The 19387-nt window shown below is 41.3% G+C and overlaps 1 protein-coding gene across 2 annotated transcripts in view; it reads left to right on the forward strand.

The window, feature by feature from the left end:
* Positions 1 to 19387, forward strand: part of SV2C (synaptic vesicle glycoprotein 2C) — a 273184-nt gene that overhangs the window by 200123 nt on the left and 53674 nt on the right. For both annotated transcript variants that reach the window (XM_023196441.3, XM_023196440.2), the window contains 7 exons: positions 2142 to 2275; positions 2759 to 2848; positions 8724 to 8834; positions 9612 to 9700; positions 13616 to 13780; positions 17052 to 17185; positions 18977 to 19180. In XM_023196441.3, the coding sequence (XP_023052209.2) occupies positions 2142 to 2275; positions 2759 to 2848; positions 8724 to 8834; positions 9612 to 9700; positions 13616 to 13780; positions 17052 to 17185; positions 18977 to 19180 (927 nt within the window). The remainder of the gene's footprint in view (positions 1 to 2141; positions 2276 to 2758; positions 2849 to 8723; positions 8835 to 9611; positions 9701 to 13615; positions 13781 to 17051; positions 17186 to 18976; positions 19181 to 19387) is intronic.

Genomic DNA, 19387 nt, shown 5'->3' on the forward strand with positions numbered 1-19387 from the left:
GTGGTACCAGAGACCTTCCCTTCTCTTGCCTTCGCTGTTTCCCCCTATACTTTATGAAATGTGCTGTGGCCTGAAATTTAAAACATTACATTTGCTTAACTCAGCCACCTAAAGCTTTTATTTTTTCTTTCAGTCCCTTAAAGTAATAGGATTTGAAGCTTTTAAAAAGAAGTTCTTTATATGAAGCTCTGAGATCAAATGTGAAGTGAACAAGTTGTTTTCTCTGATCCATCATAGGGTTTTGTCTGCATTTTGGATATGTGAGAGTTTTGAACTTCTGCTACATAAAACATCATAGCAATCATACACCCTACAGTTTATGATATAATTAATATGGTAATACATATTATCTTCATATATTAAATTCCCAGAAAGATTCTATTAATCTAAGATTAATATAGCATGTCATTGATGTTTACATCATTTGTCACAAATTCAGCATTTAAGAATGAGTAAGCGTGCACACTGTGTGTGGCTGTAAGATTCTGTTTCAAATCCTGGCAGGAAAGACTAATGTGTAACTTCAGCTCTGTAGCCTTGAGGAAGTTACATCACCTTCAGAGTCTCACTTGGCTCCCAGGTAAACAATGAGTAATTATACAGGTCTCCTGGAGATAGGATGTATACTATCTGATTTTTGTTCACAAAAAGGCATATAAATTCCAAGCATTGCTAGAGATTAAAATTTCACCTCACATAATTCATCTATGCCTTTATAAATCTCCTCTCTGTTTTCAATTAGATGGGGTATGCCTCATTATTTCTCATTTAGAACCAGCCATTTGAATGAATTTTATATTCGTTTGAATGAATATAAAATGGTTTACTTTCAGCCATTTTATATTCATTCAAATATTAGCTTTCTTTTAGTTCTTGAAAGGATTTCTGTTTGTCTCCCATTATGCTTATTTTTATAATATATAAAATTTTATATTTTTATAATATGTAGAAGTTAAAGTGTTCTATTTAGAAATGTAAAACTCTCTGGATCTATTGCATGAGGTGGATGAGGAGACATGCAGCAACCGCCAATTCCTAATAATTGTGCTGGTCAGGGCGCCAGCAGGAAGCTAGTGACAGACACCCTCAAAAGGGGCCGTGGAAAGGAGTTTAATGAAGGGGCTCTTTTTTTTTTTTTTTTTTTTATTTGAGATGGAGTCTCGCTATGTCACCCAGGCTGGAGTGCAGTGGCGCGATCTCGGCTCACTACAAGCTCCGCCTCCCAGGTTCACGCCATTCTCCTGCCTCAGTCTCCTGAAGAGCTGGGACTACAGGCGCCCGCCACCACGCCCGGCTAATTTTTTGTATTTTTTTTTTTTAGTAGAGACGGGGTTTCACTCTGTTAGCCAGGATGGTCTGGATCTCCTGACCTCCTGATCCGCCCGCCTCGGCCTCCCAAAGTGCTGGGATTACAGGCATGAGCCACTGCGCCCGGCCTAATGAAGGGACTCTTTATAAAGATGTGGGAACCGTTCAGAGAAAGCAATAAGGAATAATAAAGCACCCTGGATCCACCTATGCCTCAAAGAGCAACTGGAGGGGAGGGTAGCCAGACCCTGACAAGAGCTGTGGCTGCTGTGGAAGAAGGCCCAGGAAATGAGAGCACCCACTGCCAGACCTCTAGCCAGTCAGGGGGAAGGCAGAAGGGAAGCAAGGGAAATAAATATCCCAACCCTCTTTCACTTTGTTCTCTTGCCTTCCTTCCTTTATTCAAACTTAGCTATACAAGCCAGCGGGCAACGGAGCCGGCTGATGCAGTCCATAGAGAGCCATTCCCTAGCACATAGCAGAGTGGGAAAGAGTGGAGAGTGATCTGGAAGAGCAAACAAAAGATAACTAGTACAGTGGTCTATTGGAAAAAGCATCCCAAATTTATGTTGGCCTTTGGGGTTTGGTACATACATACCTGCACCCCCATACTTAGGTCTTGACCCCTTTAGTTCCAAGCACCTTTCTTCTCAGCTCTGCCATTATGAGTCTTAAAGTTGAGCTGGCCACCATGGATGATGCCCAGATCAGCTCACTGCTCTGTGGATAGTAAGACTTGACTAATAAGTCGATGGCTTGGGCACCCTGGGTGACGTTCCCAGGAGGCTGTCTAGGAGGAGCTCTCCCTCACTCTCCCTGTCCTCCTTTTCCAGGTTGGAGCTTCAGCATGGGATCAGCCTACCAGTTTCACAGTTGGCGTGTGTTTGTCATCGTCTGTGCACTCCCCTGTGTCTCCTCTGTGGTGGCCCTCACGTTCATGCCTGAAAGCCCACGATTCTTGTTGGAGGTAACAGTTATTATTGCAGATACTCAGGCAGCCCACCTCTATTGGAAAAAGTTCCATGTTAATTCTAGGAAAGCACAGTTGCGTATTTGAGAGGTACATTTTCCCTTCCTATTATGGCATGATGGAGGGTTTGGTTACGTGGAGACCTGCTTTCAACAACCAACATGTTAAAAAACTGCCTCGTGGCTAGAAAACACCCATGTTTCTCCTTAAGCAAATTACTTGACTCAATGAAGAAAACATGATTTATTGTTTTATAGTGAAATTTTACCATCTGGAGATACTATTTCTAGTTATAACCACATTATTTGAACTGCTCATGTATTCAGTGATATCCAAATAGTCTGTGTGTTCCAATGGGATGTACTGAGATACATTTGCACAATTACACCTCATTCAATCTGACAATGCAAGATGGCTATTGGAAAATCAGGAACAGTAAGTGTCACTCCTAGCACTTCACTGTCCACTCTCATTTCTTAGATTGGAAAACATGATGAAGCTTGGATGATTCTGAAGTTAATTCATGACACCAACATGAGAGCCCGGGGTCAGCCTGAGAAGGTCTTCACGGTGAGTCTTCTCCTCAGAGAATCCTCAACACCAGGGATTGGGACATGTTTAATGTCAAGGGAAAAATCGTAAATATTTTAGGCTTTGCGAGTCATATAGTCTTTGACACAGCTACTCAACTCTGCCATTGTAGTGCAAAAGCAGCCATAGGCAATATTAAAACAAATGGGATGACTGTGTGTCAATAAAACTGTATTTACAGAGACAGGCGGAGGGCTGTTTTTGGCCCATAGGTTGCCAACCTCGCTTATGCCTATCTAGGACTCAAGGGCTCTGTGGTTGATTAAATGATAACACCAACCCAAGAGATGGGGTTAAGGTGGAAAGACTGCATTTTCATCACAGACTTATTCTCTGACTCAAAGGCTTAGTACCAGAGGACAAGAGATTCTTGGTGTAGGGACTGTCCGCTGATTCTCCTTGACCTGCTACCAGAAGAGAGCCAGCCTCTGCAGGGCCATTTCCTCCACTCGGCCAGGTTACACCTTTTCAAATGACACTCAGCCCCCACAAAGGTGTACACTCATAGCAGCCCCATAACGTTTTCTCTAAGACGTCAGAGAGACATCTTAGAGAGGTATGCCTCTGTTAAGACCACCTTGAGGCCTGTAACAGACCTTGGAATACATAGTAAATTGTAAAATTATTTATTGAAAACAAACAAACAAACAAAAAACAGTATCAAATAAGTGAGAAAACAATTACACTAAGGATCAAAGCAATGTAACTGAGCATAAAACTAATCTCTGGGTTTCCTGATGTATTAGTCCATTTTCACGCTGCTAATAAAGACATACCCAAGACTGGGCAATTTATAAAGGAAAAAGATGTAATTGACTCACAGTTCAGCATGGCTGGGAGGACTCAGGAAACTTCTGCTCGTTGCAGAAGGGGAAGCAAACACGTCCTTCTTCACATGGCAGCAACAAGGAGAAATGCTGAGCAAAAGGAAGAAAATCCTCTTGTTAAACCATCAGCTCTCATCAGAACTCACTGACTATCATGAGAACAGCAGCATGGGGGTAACTGTCTCCATGATTCAATTACCTCCCACTGGGTCCCTCCCACAACACGTGGGGATTATGGGAACTACAATTCAAGATGAGATCTGGGTGGGGACACGGCCAAACCATATCACCTGACAACCAAAACAAAGGATAAATTTAATGAATTATATCATTATTGATATAAAGCAAATGGCAGTGTATTTGCTTTTCAGGAAAGGCCAATTTTATTTTGTTCTAATTTGTGAAAAGTTTATTCAATATCCCTTTTTATAAGGGATATTGAACAATATAATGTATATTATTTTCAATAACACTTTTACATAAAGGCAGACATTTCACACATGGCCATTTCTTAGGTTAATAATTAATCAGAATTTGGTAAAGGAAGGTAGCTATATAGGAAGCCAGAGAAAGGTAATCCAAGAATGTGGCTTCAACTTGATATAGCTTGACATGAACATAAGGTATAAAAGAATCATAGATATAGTTCCAAAAATATATATTTCATTTTATTATACATGCATGCACATGGGCACACACATACGCAACACACCCCAATTTCACATTCTAGCAGCTTCCCATTGCTCTCAGGATAAAGACAGACACCCTCCCTCTGGACACTAAGGCCCTGTCAGTCTCCTTCCTGCCTGCTGTCTGGTTCCCCTCTCTCTGCAGCTACGTTCATCCCTCAACTCCTCGCACTCGACATTTGACTTACTATACAGCACTGCCACGGTGCTGCTGTTTGCTTTGCGTGGAACATTCCTCCATCTCCAGTTACAAAGCTGATTCTCCATGGGGAAAGCCAGTATAAATTAATTTAAATTGGTTGCATGAAATGTTTTGGAAGGAACAATGGTTTAAAATCTTTCGGCCGGGCGCGGTGGCTCAAGCCTGTAATCCCAGCACTTTGGGAGGCCGAGACGGGCGGATCACGAGGTCAGGAGTTCGAGACCATCCCGGCTAACACGGTGAAACCCCGTCTCTACTAAAAATACAAAAAACTAGCCGGGCGAGGTGGCGGGCGCCTGTAGTCCCAGCAACTCGGGAGGCTGAGGCAGGAGAATGGCATAAACCCGGGAGGCGGAGCTTGCAGTGAGCTGAGATCCGGCCACTGCACTCCAGCCTGGGCTACAGAGCAAGACTCCGTCTCAAAAAAAAAATAAAATAAAATAAAATCTTTCGATATATGCAGTCATATAATTAGACTAAAAATGGCCGGGTATAGTGGCTCACACCTGTAATCCCAGCACTTTGGGAGGCCGAGGTGGGCAGATCACAAGATCAGGAGATCGAGACCATCCTGGCCAACGTGGTGAAACCCTATCCCTGCTAAAAATACAAAAATTAGCTGGGTGTGGTGGCACGTGCCTATAATCCCAGCTACTCGGGAGGCTGAGGCAGGAGAATGGCTTGAACCCAGGAAGCGGAGATTGCAGTGAGCCAAGATGGTGCCACTGCACTCTAGCCTGGTGATAGAGCGAGACTCTGTCTCAAAAAAACAAACAAACAAACAAAATAGACTAAAAATGTTTTGTCTACAATAGGTTGGAGGGACGTAGCGTAAGATGTAAATGGGAACGTAAATAAGATCTTCAGTGGCTTATACATAACATCAATTATAGTTCTTAAAACACATGAAATGACTTCTGATTAAATAGTCCCCTGCTATCTCATTTATTCATTTCATTTTATTTAGGAAATGAATTTTTCATAATGTAAAGATAGACTGCAATTTGGCCTCTATCCAAATTATCACAGATTCTTAATTAGCAAAATTTTCTCTGCAGTGTAATGGAGAAATGAAGATAAGTAATGGATATCCTCAATTAAGGCCTGGAAGCTGTTGAGGACTCTTTTTTTGAGTAGATGTATAAGAGAGGGGAAAAAATTTAATTTAAAGGATCATAAGGCTGGAAGAATCTTGAGACGTTGTCTGGGTATACAACATCACTTAACTCTTCTCAGCCAGATGAAGAGAAACCCTTTATTTACCAGACCTTCTGAGAAGGTGTCTCTGTAGGGCCTCATTGCCCTACTTACCTGCCTTTTCTTCCAAAAGGGTTGAGTTACCAAGTCCACTAATGGCGATCTGTGTTAATGTTGTTATACGAAGGTTAGAAGAGAATAAGATGGATATACTCCAAAAGTGACTGATAATTTCAAAGTCATTTATATGTGACTTTCAAAAAGTTGTTACGTGATTCTCCCATGACAAATTTATCTTTTTATTTTTTAAATCTACAGTACAGAAAAATTGCATGCATTTTCCTAAGGTCTTCTGTTTTTTTTTTTTTTTTTTTTGAGACAGGGTCTCATTCTGTTGCCTAGGCTGGAGGGCAGTGGTGTGATCACAGCTCCCTGCAGCTTCAACCTCCCTGGGTCAGGTGATCCTCCTGCCTCAGCCTTCCTAGTAACTGGGAGTACAGGCATGTGCCACCATACCTGGCTGATTTTTGAATTATTTGTAGATAATTCACAACGGGTCTCCTTATGTTGTCCAGGTTGGTCTCAAACTCCTAGGCTCAAGTGATCCTTCTGCCTCAGCCTCCCAAAGGGCTGGAATTACAGATGTGAGTCACCATGCCTGGCCCTCTTAAGGTTTCCTCTGGAGCTCTTCATGTGCCCTTACCTTAAATATTGTTTTCCAAGACTTCATTTTCAGCTAACTTCCATTTTAACCCTATTCACTCTCCTTAGCTGATCTCAGCTGTTTCCTGCATGTCTCCTAATGCACAAATCTCCTGAGCTCCAGATGTGCAGGTTGAAGGGCTTTGTGGGCATCCTTCTAGATTACATAGGCCCTTCAAAAATGGCGTCTCGCTCTGTCGCCCGGACTGGAGTGCAGTGGCCGGATCTCAGCTCACTGCAAGCTCCGCCTCCCGGGTTTACGCCATTCTCCTGCCTCAGCCTCCCCAGTAGCTGGGACTACAGGCGCCCGCCACCTCATCCGGCTAGTTTTTTGTATTTTTTAGTAGAGGCGTGGTTTCACAGTGTTAGCCAGGATGGTCTCGATCTCCTGACCTCGTGATCCGCCCGTCTCGGCCTCCCAAAGTGCTGGGATTACAGGCTTGAGCCACCACGCCCGGCCAAAATGGCATCTTTAAATCTGAATTTATCACCTAATGAGTCCCCAAGCCTTATCATTGTCGTAAATTTCATCAGCAGCTACCACCAGCACCACCTAAACCTAAAAACTATATTATTTCTTTTAGCTTCAGTACATCTAAGAAATCATTGTGTTCTATTATTCCACCTCCTAAATATCAGTCCACTGCCGCTGATTTGGTGCAGTCCTTATTCACTGCCCTCTGACCTTCTGCTATCCTTCAGGAATCGCAAGCTCTTTGCAGTTTCCTGGCACACTGTTTTCCCTCCTAACTCTGGACATTTGTTTGCGCATTTTTCTCCCACTTGGAATGTCCTCCAAGCAGGTTACATGCATGACAGATAGAGTATTTCTCTATAAGCCTGCAGTTCCTGAAGCCTCTCTCTCACTTCCAGGTTGAATGGGCTGTTCTGAACAGTATTTCCTTCCCATCTATATAGATCCCCATTGGAGTAGTTTTTTTTCATTTTGTATGGTAATTGTTTGGAGCCCCATGACTGCGTATGTTTGCATCCCGCATGGGTGCCAATGAATAAATGAACAAACAGACATCAATGAGTGAAAAAGAGGAAGCCTCCCAAAAGTGGATTAAGACTATCCCATGATGTTAAAAAAACAAACAAAAAAAAACACCTTTTTTTTTTAATCTAGAGTTTTAAAGACATAATTCCTACATGGATTATTTTGAGCTGACTGCATTTGATTTGGAATTCCATATTTAACTCAGAGATTATTTTTGCTGAGTACAGGCATCTTTGTTTACCCGGCCAGAAAGAAGCTACTGCCTACTTGGTATAATTTGAAAGGTGCTGAGGGTCTCCAAGCCACCTCTGTCTAAAACCAGCCTAGGTACCTGTATTCTGCTAGTAGAGTTGCCACTTTAGATGTTGGCAGGATGTCCAGAAAAACCTGTTCAAACCTCTGGCGGGGATAATGTGTACACATTTCCATGTCCTCTCAGATTTATCAAAAACAGGCAAATCTCGATTAGCAGGAGAAGGCAGGCCAGGCCCACAAAGGACCCATTCTTCCTTTTTTCCTATTTTCAGGATTCATTCTCTTTGCTTCTCCTGTCTTGTGGTTCTCTTCCTTAGCAAAAAGGGGCTAACTGAAGTCATAGATGCTGCTTTTCATGCTAAACCTCTATCATTTATTTCCCTTACATGGCTGAGAAATTCATGTTGATGCTTGCAATCAAAACTCCTTCACTTAATCTTGAATCGTGGCTACCTGTGGGTATTTGCTGACTAGCCACTGTGGGTTAAGCTGTGGGAAAAGGAAGAAAAGGACCGGAAGTGGTGCTCTGAGAATAATGATGGGAATGCTTTCAGAACTACAGTTAAGGGTCAAATTCATCAAATAAGTATGTTTCAAAGAAAAAAATGTGTACACTCACTTCAGCCCAAGCTAAATAATTCTGAATCCAGAATCTAACTTACCTGGATGTTTTGTCTGCTAATGTGTGTCTCTATAGTAATGGTTCAGGGAGGGCATTTTCGTTTCACATTATTCTATTACTATTTGCCCTTCCCCCATTTCTTTGTGGTTTTCCCTCTCACTCATTCCTTCTTCAGCTCTTCTAGGTGCTGTTCAGATCCGTATAATTATGCCAATGGTCTCATATATGTATGAAGTGATTACCAAATACTGCCTACTTCTTGCCAGAGTCAGTTTTTGCTCCTGTAAAAACAAATTGTAAGTCTACAATCAGCAACTTCAGAGAAGGTAACTGAGCACTTTGATCTGTTTCTCTCTACAGGTAAACAAAATAAAAACTCCTAAACAAATAGATGAGCTGATTGAAATTGAGAGTGACACAGGAACATGGTATAGGAGGTGTTTTGTTCGGATCCGCACCGAGCTATACGGAGTAAGTAACAAGTCCCATGATGACCTGCATGTCACTTTATTGCATTTGAGGTTAGTCAGAAGAGGGGTTTACTGGACCTGCCCTGTGAGCGAGGTTCTTTCCTCCTGCCCACGACACCTGACTCCTGGACTATATCCAGGTCATTGGATCCCTCTCCATCAGCGTTGAGCCAATACATTCCATGTGGGAAAGCTGGAAAGATGGAAAGGGAAAGTGTCGCCGGGCGCGGTGGCTCAAGCCTGTAATCCCAGCACTTTGGGAGGCTGAGACGGGCGGATCACGAGGTCAGGAGATCGAGACCATCCTGGCTAACACGGTGAAACCCCGTCTCTACTAAAAATACAAAAAACTAGCCGGGCGAGGTGGCGGGCGCCTGTAGCCCCAGCTACTCCGGAGGCTGAGGCAGGAGAATGGCATAAACCCGGGAGGCGGAGCTTGCAGTGAGCTGAGATCCGGCCACTGCACTCCAGCCCGGGCGACAGAGCAAGACTCCGTCTCAAAAAAAAAAAAAAAAAAAAAAAAAAGGAAAGGGAAAGTGTTAGTTAGGCCAGGAGTCTCGGCAGTGGCAGGGTGCCTTCAACTCTTGAGTTGCTTTGTCCATTGGCATCCAGGAAGCTGAAGAATGACAATTCCAATTACCTGTAGCTTTTACATTTTAAGGTGAAATGAATTCAACCCAATGACAACTCAGCTTTTTTTATAATTTGGTGGAAGGGGTCGGGGAGTGGGGTTGACTAAGTAACTGCATGAGAAAACTAACTCTCTAATATTTCACAGATTTGGTTGACTTTTATGAGATGTTTCAACTACCCAGTCAGGGATAATACAATAAAGCTTACGATTGTTTGGTTCACCCTGTCCTTTGGGTAAGTGATTTTTAAATTCTTGGCAAGCAAAATTGTTCAATGTCCACATTGTAACTCCTAGCCATGCTGCTTTCTTTTCTTATATTGCTTGAGGCTGTTAACCTGCTAAGGAAGAAATTTTTTTTCAGCTTAGGTTTGCTGAGAGTTGTGGTTGTTATAAGCCAGTTATTTTATTTGTTTTGTCATAAAGCCAAGGTAGCAAAACCAATTGTATCTGCAAAATCCAGTAAGGCCGTCGATGATTTGCCCCATGACTTCTCTGTCCTGTCCTCCTTTGCCCAGTCCCAGCCATACCAGCCTCTCTGCTCTTCTTTGAACATTCTAGAATAGTTCCCATCTCGGGCCTTTGCAGTGTTCCTCTGCCTGAGTTGCTTTCCCCTCCAGACATCTGCCCAGTTCATTTCTTTACTCTCTTCAACTCTTTCCTATATGTTACCTTCTCAGTGATGTCATCCTCTCTTTTAAAAAAATTGCAGCCCCTCCACACTCCCTATCCCCTTCTCAGCTCTACTTCACCCCACAGCACTTTCCACCTTCTAATATGCAAAATGCTCCTTTATTCCGTATAAAGAGTAAAGTTCTGGCTTCCCTCTCTGGAAGTTCTGTGAGGACAGGGGTTTTTAACTGCCTTGTTCAAAGCTGAGTGTGGTGCCATGCACCTATATTCCAAGCTATTCTGGAAGCTGAGGTGAAGGATTGCTTGAGCCCAGGAGTTGGAAGCTTAAGTGTGTTATAATCACACCTGTGAATAGCCACTGCCCTGTAGCCTGGACAACATGCCAAGACCCCATCTCTAAAAGAAAATAATAATTTTGTTTATGTCTTATTCACTAATGTATATTCCTGGCACACAATAGCAGTTCAATAAATAGTTGTTGCCAAATGAATAAAACTGCCATATATGTGTTCTAGGAAAAGAGGAAATAGGGAGAAAATATCAAGATTTTATTTGCTAATCGCTGACATAGTCACTTTAGAATGTGTATGTACAATTCTCTTGTTGCCTAATTTGCTGTTTAGAAAAGAAGAATTAGATAATACCCTACACTTTCAGGTCAGCAGGATCTCAGTACCTTATAGAGCCTAACATTTATGTTGCAAGTTTCATCTCTTAACATCCCTAAATCAAACCAGGCAAGTGATCAAAGATGACCACTCTTTCTCAGTGCCGGAGGAGGTGGAATAGGGAGAAAGAAGGAAGCTGGGGGTCAGGAGACCTAGCAGCCCATTCTGCTGGGTGGTTTGGCTAGCTTGTGACTTGCAGACATTGCTTAGTCTCAGTTCCTCATTTCTAAATTAAGAAGGTTGACTTAGAATATGTAAAGTAATTCCCACCCAAGTTCTAGAAAATCCATTAATCTCTGAAGGAAGGGAAGGCTGAAAATTAACCTATATTAAGTGCTTACTCTGTACCTAAGCAAGAGGTTAAGGACAAAGAAAGACAAAGATAAGCAAGAAGGAAGTCCTGCTGTCACGGTGTAAAGAGTAATCATCATTATCTGGTTTGTTTATTTTGTTTACTAATTCATTATTGATCATATTTTAAGCTTTATTTATTTTACTGCTATATCCCTGGCACATTAATAGTGCCTAGTGTTTAGTGCATGTTCAGTAAATGTTTGCTAAATAAATGACAAATTAACCAAAAGCCCTCCAACATCGTTGATGACGGACATTCTAGGGTAATGTGCCCTCCTCATTGTTGCCATTTCAAGGTTTGTATGTGACCAGAGAACAATGCCATAAATGTTGTACCCCTAAGTCATTTCTTCCTCAATAACTACCCTCACACCCCCACAGTCATTACTATGAAGAAAAGGGGTGGAAATCCTGAGGCACAGATGTTTCTGGAATCCTAATGACAATGATGATAAAAAAGACTCATACTGTCTTCTGAGCACTTTCTATGTGCTAGATATTTGACATCCCATTTAAACTGAGCAACCACCCAGGAAGGTGGATACTCCCATCATTCCAATAGTAGAGATGGGCAACTGAGGGTTAGATAACTGGCCCAAGTTTAGGCAGCTAGTAAGCAACAAGACCAGGATTCAAACCCAGCCTGTCCTCCTGCAAAGGCTATGCCCATTCCCACTTCTTTCCCTGTGTCCCTTCGTCACTGGGGATAAACTAGAGCAGTGGTTCTCAAACTTGAATGTGCATCAGAAGAATCCCTGGAGGACTCCCCTGCCAGAGTTTTTAATTCATCAGGTTTCACTGGAACCTGGGTTTGTAGGGGATGATGATCCTGCTGGTCCGGGGACCTTACCTTGGGAGGTACTACTTCAGAGCAGCACTGTGCAATAGAGATATCATGTGAACCACAGATGTTCATTTCACATTTTCTGGTAGACACACACACACACACACACACACACAAAGTAAAAGGAAATAGATAAAATTAATTTTAATACTACATTTTGTTTCATTCATTCTCTCTTTCCTTTTTTTTTTTTTTTTAGACGGAGTCTCACTCCGTCGCCAGGTTGGAGTGCATTGGCGCGAGCTCAGCTCACTGCAACCTCCGACACCCTGGTTCAAGCAATTCTCCTGCCTCAGCTTCCTGAGAAGCTGGGATTACAGGCGTGCACCACCATGCCTGGCTAATTTTTGTATTTTTGGTAGAGGTAGGGTTTCACCATATTGACCAGGCTGGTCTCGATCTCCTGACCTCGTGATCCACCTGCCTTGGCCTCCCAAAGTGTTGGGATTACAGGCGTGAGCCACCGTCATTTCAACCCATGATCAGTATAAAAATTATTAGCAAATATTTTTACATTCTTTTTTCCGTAAGTCTTCAAAATCCTGTGGTATTTTATATTTATAGTATATTTTAGTTTGAACTAGCCACATCTCAACTGCTTGGTAGGCACACATGATTAGTGGCTTCTGTATTGAACAGCACAGCAGCGTGACACAGCTGTTAGAATAACACATTAGAGGTCAAGAGGCAGAAAGGGGAAATAACTTGGAATCTCTGAGAATAACACGAATGTCCTTTTCACAGCCTTGAACTACCTTGGGAACTGGCACTCTACCCCCAGGATAGCAGTGCCACAGCAGTGTAGCAACCAAGAAAGATTCCCCATTAGCAAAAGAGGTCATTCTTTAAGAGCTCTCACCATGCTTGGATCCCAGGAGTTTGTACCACCAGACTAGGAGGGAGAGTTTCTCAGAGCAGCCTGGAATGATGAGAAAGATATTGGGGCCAGGATGCCAGGTGTCTTACTCCATTTCTGCCGCTATAGCAAAATACCACACCAGGTAATTTGTAAATAATAGAAATTTTATTTTTCACAGTCCTGAAGGCTGGAAGTCCAAGATCAAGCTGCTGGCAGATTCAGTGTGCAGTAAGGCATAATCTCTGCTTCCAAGATGGCAGCTTGTCGCTGAGTCCTCAAGGGGGGACAGATACTGTGTCCTCATGTGGTAGAAGGGATGGAAGGGGAAAAGTGAGGGAGGCAGCACCCTTGCACCTCTTTTTATAAGGACATTAATCTCATTCATGAGGTTTCTGCCCTCATAACTTAATCACTTCCTAAAGCCCCCACCTCTAATACTATTATATTGGGGTTTTAGTTCCAACACACGAGTTTTGGGAGGACATATTCAGACCAGGCACCACGTATGAGCATAGGATGTGATGCTTTCTGCATGTCTCTTCCCAAAGGAAGGGCTTAGGAATTACATACCTGGGGTTCTCCACCTAACCTTAGGCCATCTCTCAAGCTTGACTTTTGCAGATTGATGTTGAGGGAAAGGGACACATGGATTGCTGTATGATGAATTACTCATAATATTATAGGGAGCCAGCCATTCTCCAGGAACTATTACCACTGTGAAAACACCAGGGAGGTGCTCCTTGCCTCTGGCATGCTAGTGCCTTTACAAACTCACATTTCTTTGTCTTCACAGGTACTATGGATTATCTGTTTGGTTTCCTGATGTCATTAAACATCTGCAGTCCGATGAATATGCATTGCTAACCAGAAATGTGCAGAGAGATAAATATGCAAATTTCAGTATTAACTTTACAATGGAAAATCAGATTCATACTGGAATGGAATACGACAATGGCAGGTCTAGAAACTTGAAATAATTTAATTTGCTACCTATCCACGAAAACATTTCTTCTTAGCCTTCCCTGCACTGAAACAGGCATCTTTTTTTTTGTTTGTTTGTTTGTTTTAGTTTGTACACTTAGTCATTTTCATGGTGAATTTCGATACTTCCAAATAGGCTTGAAATAAAAGGTACCAGTGTATCCATTATTTCACTTAAAACTATTTTTGCAGCTAAGTTGCTTCATATTTATTAAGTAGTGGCCTTGACTGGTGTGGAAAGAAAATTTAGAGCAATGTTGGAGAGCGACAAAAATAATGGAAGGAAGAGAAGAGTGAAGAGTATGGGAAAATAAGACAGGCTATAGGATTATTTAATTCACAGAAGAAACCTGAAATGTGATTATATGAGTCTTCTATTCCTGAGAAACAGAGCCACTTTTCAGAATTCACCCTTCCCAATATGCTGAATGCAGAATTGAGGTCAAATTGCATCAGGAAGAGTTTCAATTAGAGAATAGGAATCATTCCCTGAAGTAAAGGGCTTTGAAAGATGGAAGGGTCTCCTTTATGGGATCTGAAATATTTCTTGATGACAAGAGAGAACCGACTCAGGGAGGTGGTCCTGGGTCATTCTTTTAGACAGGGAAAAGAGTAGACCAAGCACTTGTTTATATCCAAGTATTTTTGTTGCCTGAACAAATAATTGCCAGTGTAAGTTCATGATAGCTTGCATCATTCTTAGGAAATTGTCCCAATTTCAAGAGTGATAAAAGTAAAACTCTAAAATAATCAAAGTTCCCCAGAGCAAAAACCAGTTCAGAAAGATGAAAAAGAATTCAGTGGGATGCTTATGATCTGTGTAATGGAAAAGAGGGTTACTAACTAGGAGGTATTGTTCAAATTAGCAATTCAATGAAGGAACTAATCATAATCCAAGCCAAGTAGGATCACCTTCACTGTCCCACATAAAATACTGACTTGAATCTGCACTTACATTTCACAGAAAGCTTAGCGTCAAGTCCTCTGTGATGCCAGGGTGAAAACTGACTATTATTACTCCATTAGAAATTTCTAATATATGTTTGTGTCTCTGACAGTCATATTTTTAGTAATATATGTTAAAGTTCTAAACTGGATATTCAGTCACTGTTAGAACTTTTTTACATTAGCAATATAATGATTACTAATTTTAATAGTATTACAATTTTTGTAAAACACATATGTTACACATTTATTTTAAAAGATGATAGAAACAACTTTTTTCTCCTTCAGGAAAATTTGAAATACCATTAACAGATTCATTTTTTTTAAATAGCTTTTTTATTCAGCATCATAAAATGGCAACTCTTTATGTACTAATATGGAATAACCTCCAAAGTAGACTAGAAGGAGATAAAGCAGGTGTACTTTAAACACAGAATGCTCCTGGAAGAGCACACAAGAAACTGACAACAATGGTTATTCTGGGCAGAGGAACTTGTGGCCTGGGGTTGGATGGGTAAAGACTGACTTTTTCTGTTTTCAACCTTTCGAATTTTGCACCGTGTGTACTCTGCATTCAACCTTTCGAATTGTGCACTGTGTGTACTCTCTGAATTATCCATTGAAAAAATAAAACTGATTCATTCCCTTTTCGAAATTCAGTTCCATGACAGAAAAATTGATAACTTTTTAAAGCTATGCCATCATTTAGCCTCTTTTGGTGCATTTAGATGTTTTTACTCTGGGTCCCTGGAGTGGGGATTGAAACAAGATCATTATTATTTTTTCCAGGTAATGTACCATGGGGATGATTTTTTTTTTTTTTTTTGAGACGGAGTCTCGCTCTGTCGCCCATGCTGGAGTGCAGTGGCCGGATCTCAGCTCACTGCAAGCTCCACCTCCCAGATTCACGCCATTCTCCTGCCTCAGCCTCCCGAGTAGCTGGGACTACAGGTGCCCGCCGCCACGCCCGGCTAGTTTTTTTTTGTTTTTTTTTTTTTTTGTATTTTTTAGTAGAGACGGGGTTTCACCATGTTAACCCGGATGGTCTCGATCTTCTGACCTCGTGATCCGCCCGTCTCGGCCTCCCAAAGTGCTGGGATTACAGGCTTGAGCCACCGCGCCCGGCCGGGAATGATTTTTTTTAAGCTGATTGGTCTGTGAGGCCACAGTGCATTGTGAACCAACACACGTAATTGGGTATTAGGGAGAGAATAATTTTGAAAGTACTCAATAGTTAGTAAAATGCTTTTAAATCAACCTACTTACCTAGAAGGATCAGTCCCTTTCTGCCCCTAATAAGAGTGGTATTGACATAATAACTCCTTCCCCAGGAGAACAAGCATTATCCTCTCAGTGACTGGATCAGTCCCTTTCTGCCCCTAATAATAAGATTGGTATTGACATAATAACTCCTTCCCCAGGAGAACAAGCATTTTCCTCTCAGTGACTGGCTAAGGGTACATTCCTAGTCTCTTAAAAAAGTATCAAGACACATTAATGAATATTTATCTGTGTCTGCTGGGAGTCCTTATCAATGCTGATAAGGCCTGAATCATGGACTCTTCTAAGATGTTATGATCATTATGACTGTTACCATCTTTACCACATAGAATTCCCCCTTATAACACCCAAAAATGTACCTGAACAGGTTTCATCATTCTTCATGTTTCCAAAAATAAACAGAGTTCTCATACTTCTGTTTGGTTGAAGGGACTATCTGTTGGCTGGAAGAAGAAAAATTATCCTGGAAATGAGTGTCACCTATGAGTTTCTTCAACCCCAAGTCAGTTATTCTTCATATAAACGAAACAGAATTCTCATGCTCTCTCTTTGGGATAATTGGAGATCCCTACACTAGAATGAAGAAGACTGGGTTTTCAGCTAGCGAAAAATAATTTTATTAAAAGATCGGGTAGGAGGACATCCTTAAGTTAGAGGCATTAACTCCAAATAGAGAATATTCAAATAAAGATATATGTGAAGAGACAATAGGATTAAAACCTAAAGAACAGCCCCAGGTAATTCCCAAAGTATCTTCAGTTGCATACCCCACAAAACTTTTTACCAACATTGCAAAAAGCTAAGGGAAGTTAGGAGTGTCATCTCTTTATTGGTAAGCAACAAGATAGGCAAAGGTCAGCCTGGATGAGGAAAAGGGGAAAAAGCAGAGAGCTAAGAAAATCCAGAAGTCTGTGTTCTTTATAATTAAGACAGTGGGGCATTCCATCTCTAAAACTGTTTGACTTAGCTTTGAACTTTGATGGACACAGTCATTAATATGAATTTTTCTGTGTGTTGGGCAGATTCGTAGGGGTCAAGTTCAAATCTGTAACTTTCAAAGACTCTGTTTTTAAGTCCTGCACCTTTGAGGATGTGACTTCACTCAACACCTACTTCAAGAACTGCACATTTATTGATACTGTTTTTGACAACACAGGTAGGTGTGCTGCTTATTACTGCCTCTACCTGAGGCCTCGTCAAAGGGCCCACTGTGATAACCATGTGATAATGTGGACAGAGGCTTATGTGGGAAGTGGATATTAAAGAATAAATGGAACAAGTTATCTAAATCAGGTTGGATCAAAGGTTGGCTTGTATTGTTTGTCTTTGTCAGATTTAGTGCAAATGGAGCTTGCCACAGTTCAAAAGTTAGCAACAACAACAAAATCCTTTGATGAATAAATTTTTAAAGCAAAGACCTAACCTATAGTTTATTTGTTTTGATAATCCTGGATTCAAAATCTGGTGTTTGTTTAAATGCCTCAACTCTATAGCCAACAGAGATAGACAACAAGTGGCTACACTCATATATTTTTAGCCAAATCCATATAATGAGGTATTTTAAACTCCCCAGGGGTGGGGGAAAAGGAAGGCAAACAAGCATTGATTGAACACCTATATACTGTTTTCTACTCTAGGTCATTAGACATACATTATCGCATTTAGTTTTCACAGTAGCTGAGGCTTAGGAAAATTAAGTAATTTGTCCACAATTACAAAACTAGTAATAACAGATTTGAACCAGATTTATTTGATTTCAAAGACTGTGCTTTCCACTTTCCCACTCCCAAACATTGGTCTGTGTGTCCTGTAAAATGCATCCAGCATAACAGCCTGGCATTGGAAGGAGCATCAGCATTTGCCCTGTTGCCAGACCTGCCTTCTTAGTGCTCAGACAAGAGTCAACTCTGCCTAGCTCCAAAGAAGAAAGGGGTCAGGTGTCTTTCTGTTTTTTGTTTTTTGAGCAATGCTATCTACCTGTCTTCTAACCCATTAAAACTCAGAAGACCAACATTTTGTCAGATCTTGATCAGCAAGGAAGATAGTTTCGATTCTCACAACATTTTAGCAGAAACCACCACCATCTGCAACTCTCGTTGGATGGTTTCAAATTCAAGAAGAGATTAGCAATGAATGCTGGTGACCTTCAGATGAGGCTGACTCTTGTTCCTCAGTAGATTCATGCACATAGACTTTAAATTATAAATTCAGCCTGAAGAAAGACTTGTTCCTTCTCTGTGCCTTAGAGTCTCATAAAATGGCAACAATAAGGCTGACTCTTGCACTTATTTTTCCTTAGCGACAGGGTCTTACTCTGTCATCCAGGCTGGAGTACAGTGGTGCAATCACAGCTCACTGCAGCCTCAAATAAAAAATTATTATTATTATTATTATTATTATTATTATTATTATTGTAGAGATGGTGTCTCACTATGTTGTCCAAGCTAGTCTTGAACTCCTGCCTCAAGCAATCCTCCTGCCTCAGCCTCCCAAAGCACTGGGATTACAGGCTTGAGGCACCATACCCAGCCCATGCACATTTTGAAACAAATTGTTTTTATAATTGTAGTATGAACACTATTAGTACTATAATGATAGTCTTTATATAACATGATAATTAAGACAAAGTAATATTGTAAAGGAGTAAGCAAGTAATATAATTAGCAATGGCCAACCATGGGAAACAAGAAGATAACTGGACCCCTTAATTTAATTTATTCCTTTATTCAACAAAGGTATCTCATCATTCAGCTACTTTATAATGTGAAGAGCCAGACTAGATCCTATGCTTTGGCCAGAAGACACAAAAAGTCCAGCCAGCACAGGCCTGAAAGCCCTCAAGGAATTTACAATACTGTGATTCGTCTCTGAATTCTCAATAGGCTTTCTTATACTGGTGCATGCCTGATAAGAACTTAATGAATTCTCTTTGTTGTTGTTTCTACAGATTTTGAGCCATATAAATTCATTGACAGTGAATTTAAAAACTGCTCATTTTTTCACAACAAGACGGGATGTCAGATTACCTTTGATGATGACTATAGTGCCTACTGGATTTATTTTGTCAACTTTCTGGGGACATTGGCAGTATTGCCGGGGAACATTGTGTCTGCTCTGCTGATGGACAGAATTGGGCGCTTAACAATGCTAGGTAGGTACTCAGTTTCATGTCAAATAAAAGAGCTGCCCCTGCAATCCAGAGGGACCCTGTTTCCCCTTACTCCCATCTATTAGGGATTTGCATCCAATGAGGAGAAATCCCTTAGACTTCACATTAGGACTAAATTATAGTGAAAATTATGTCTAATTACATTTCATTTGAGTGGTTTCCATGAGTTAACAGACTGAAAAACTAATT

The sequence above is a fragment of the Piliocolobus tephrosceles genome, chromosome 4, assembly GCF_002776525.5.
Source record: "Piliocolobus tephrosceles isolate RC106 chromosome 4, ASM277652v3, whole genome shotgun sequence".
NCBI lineage: Eukaryota > Metazoa > Chordata > Mammalia > Primates > Cercopithecidae > Piliocolobus > Piliocolobus tephrosceles.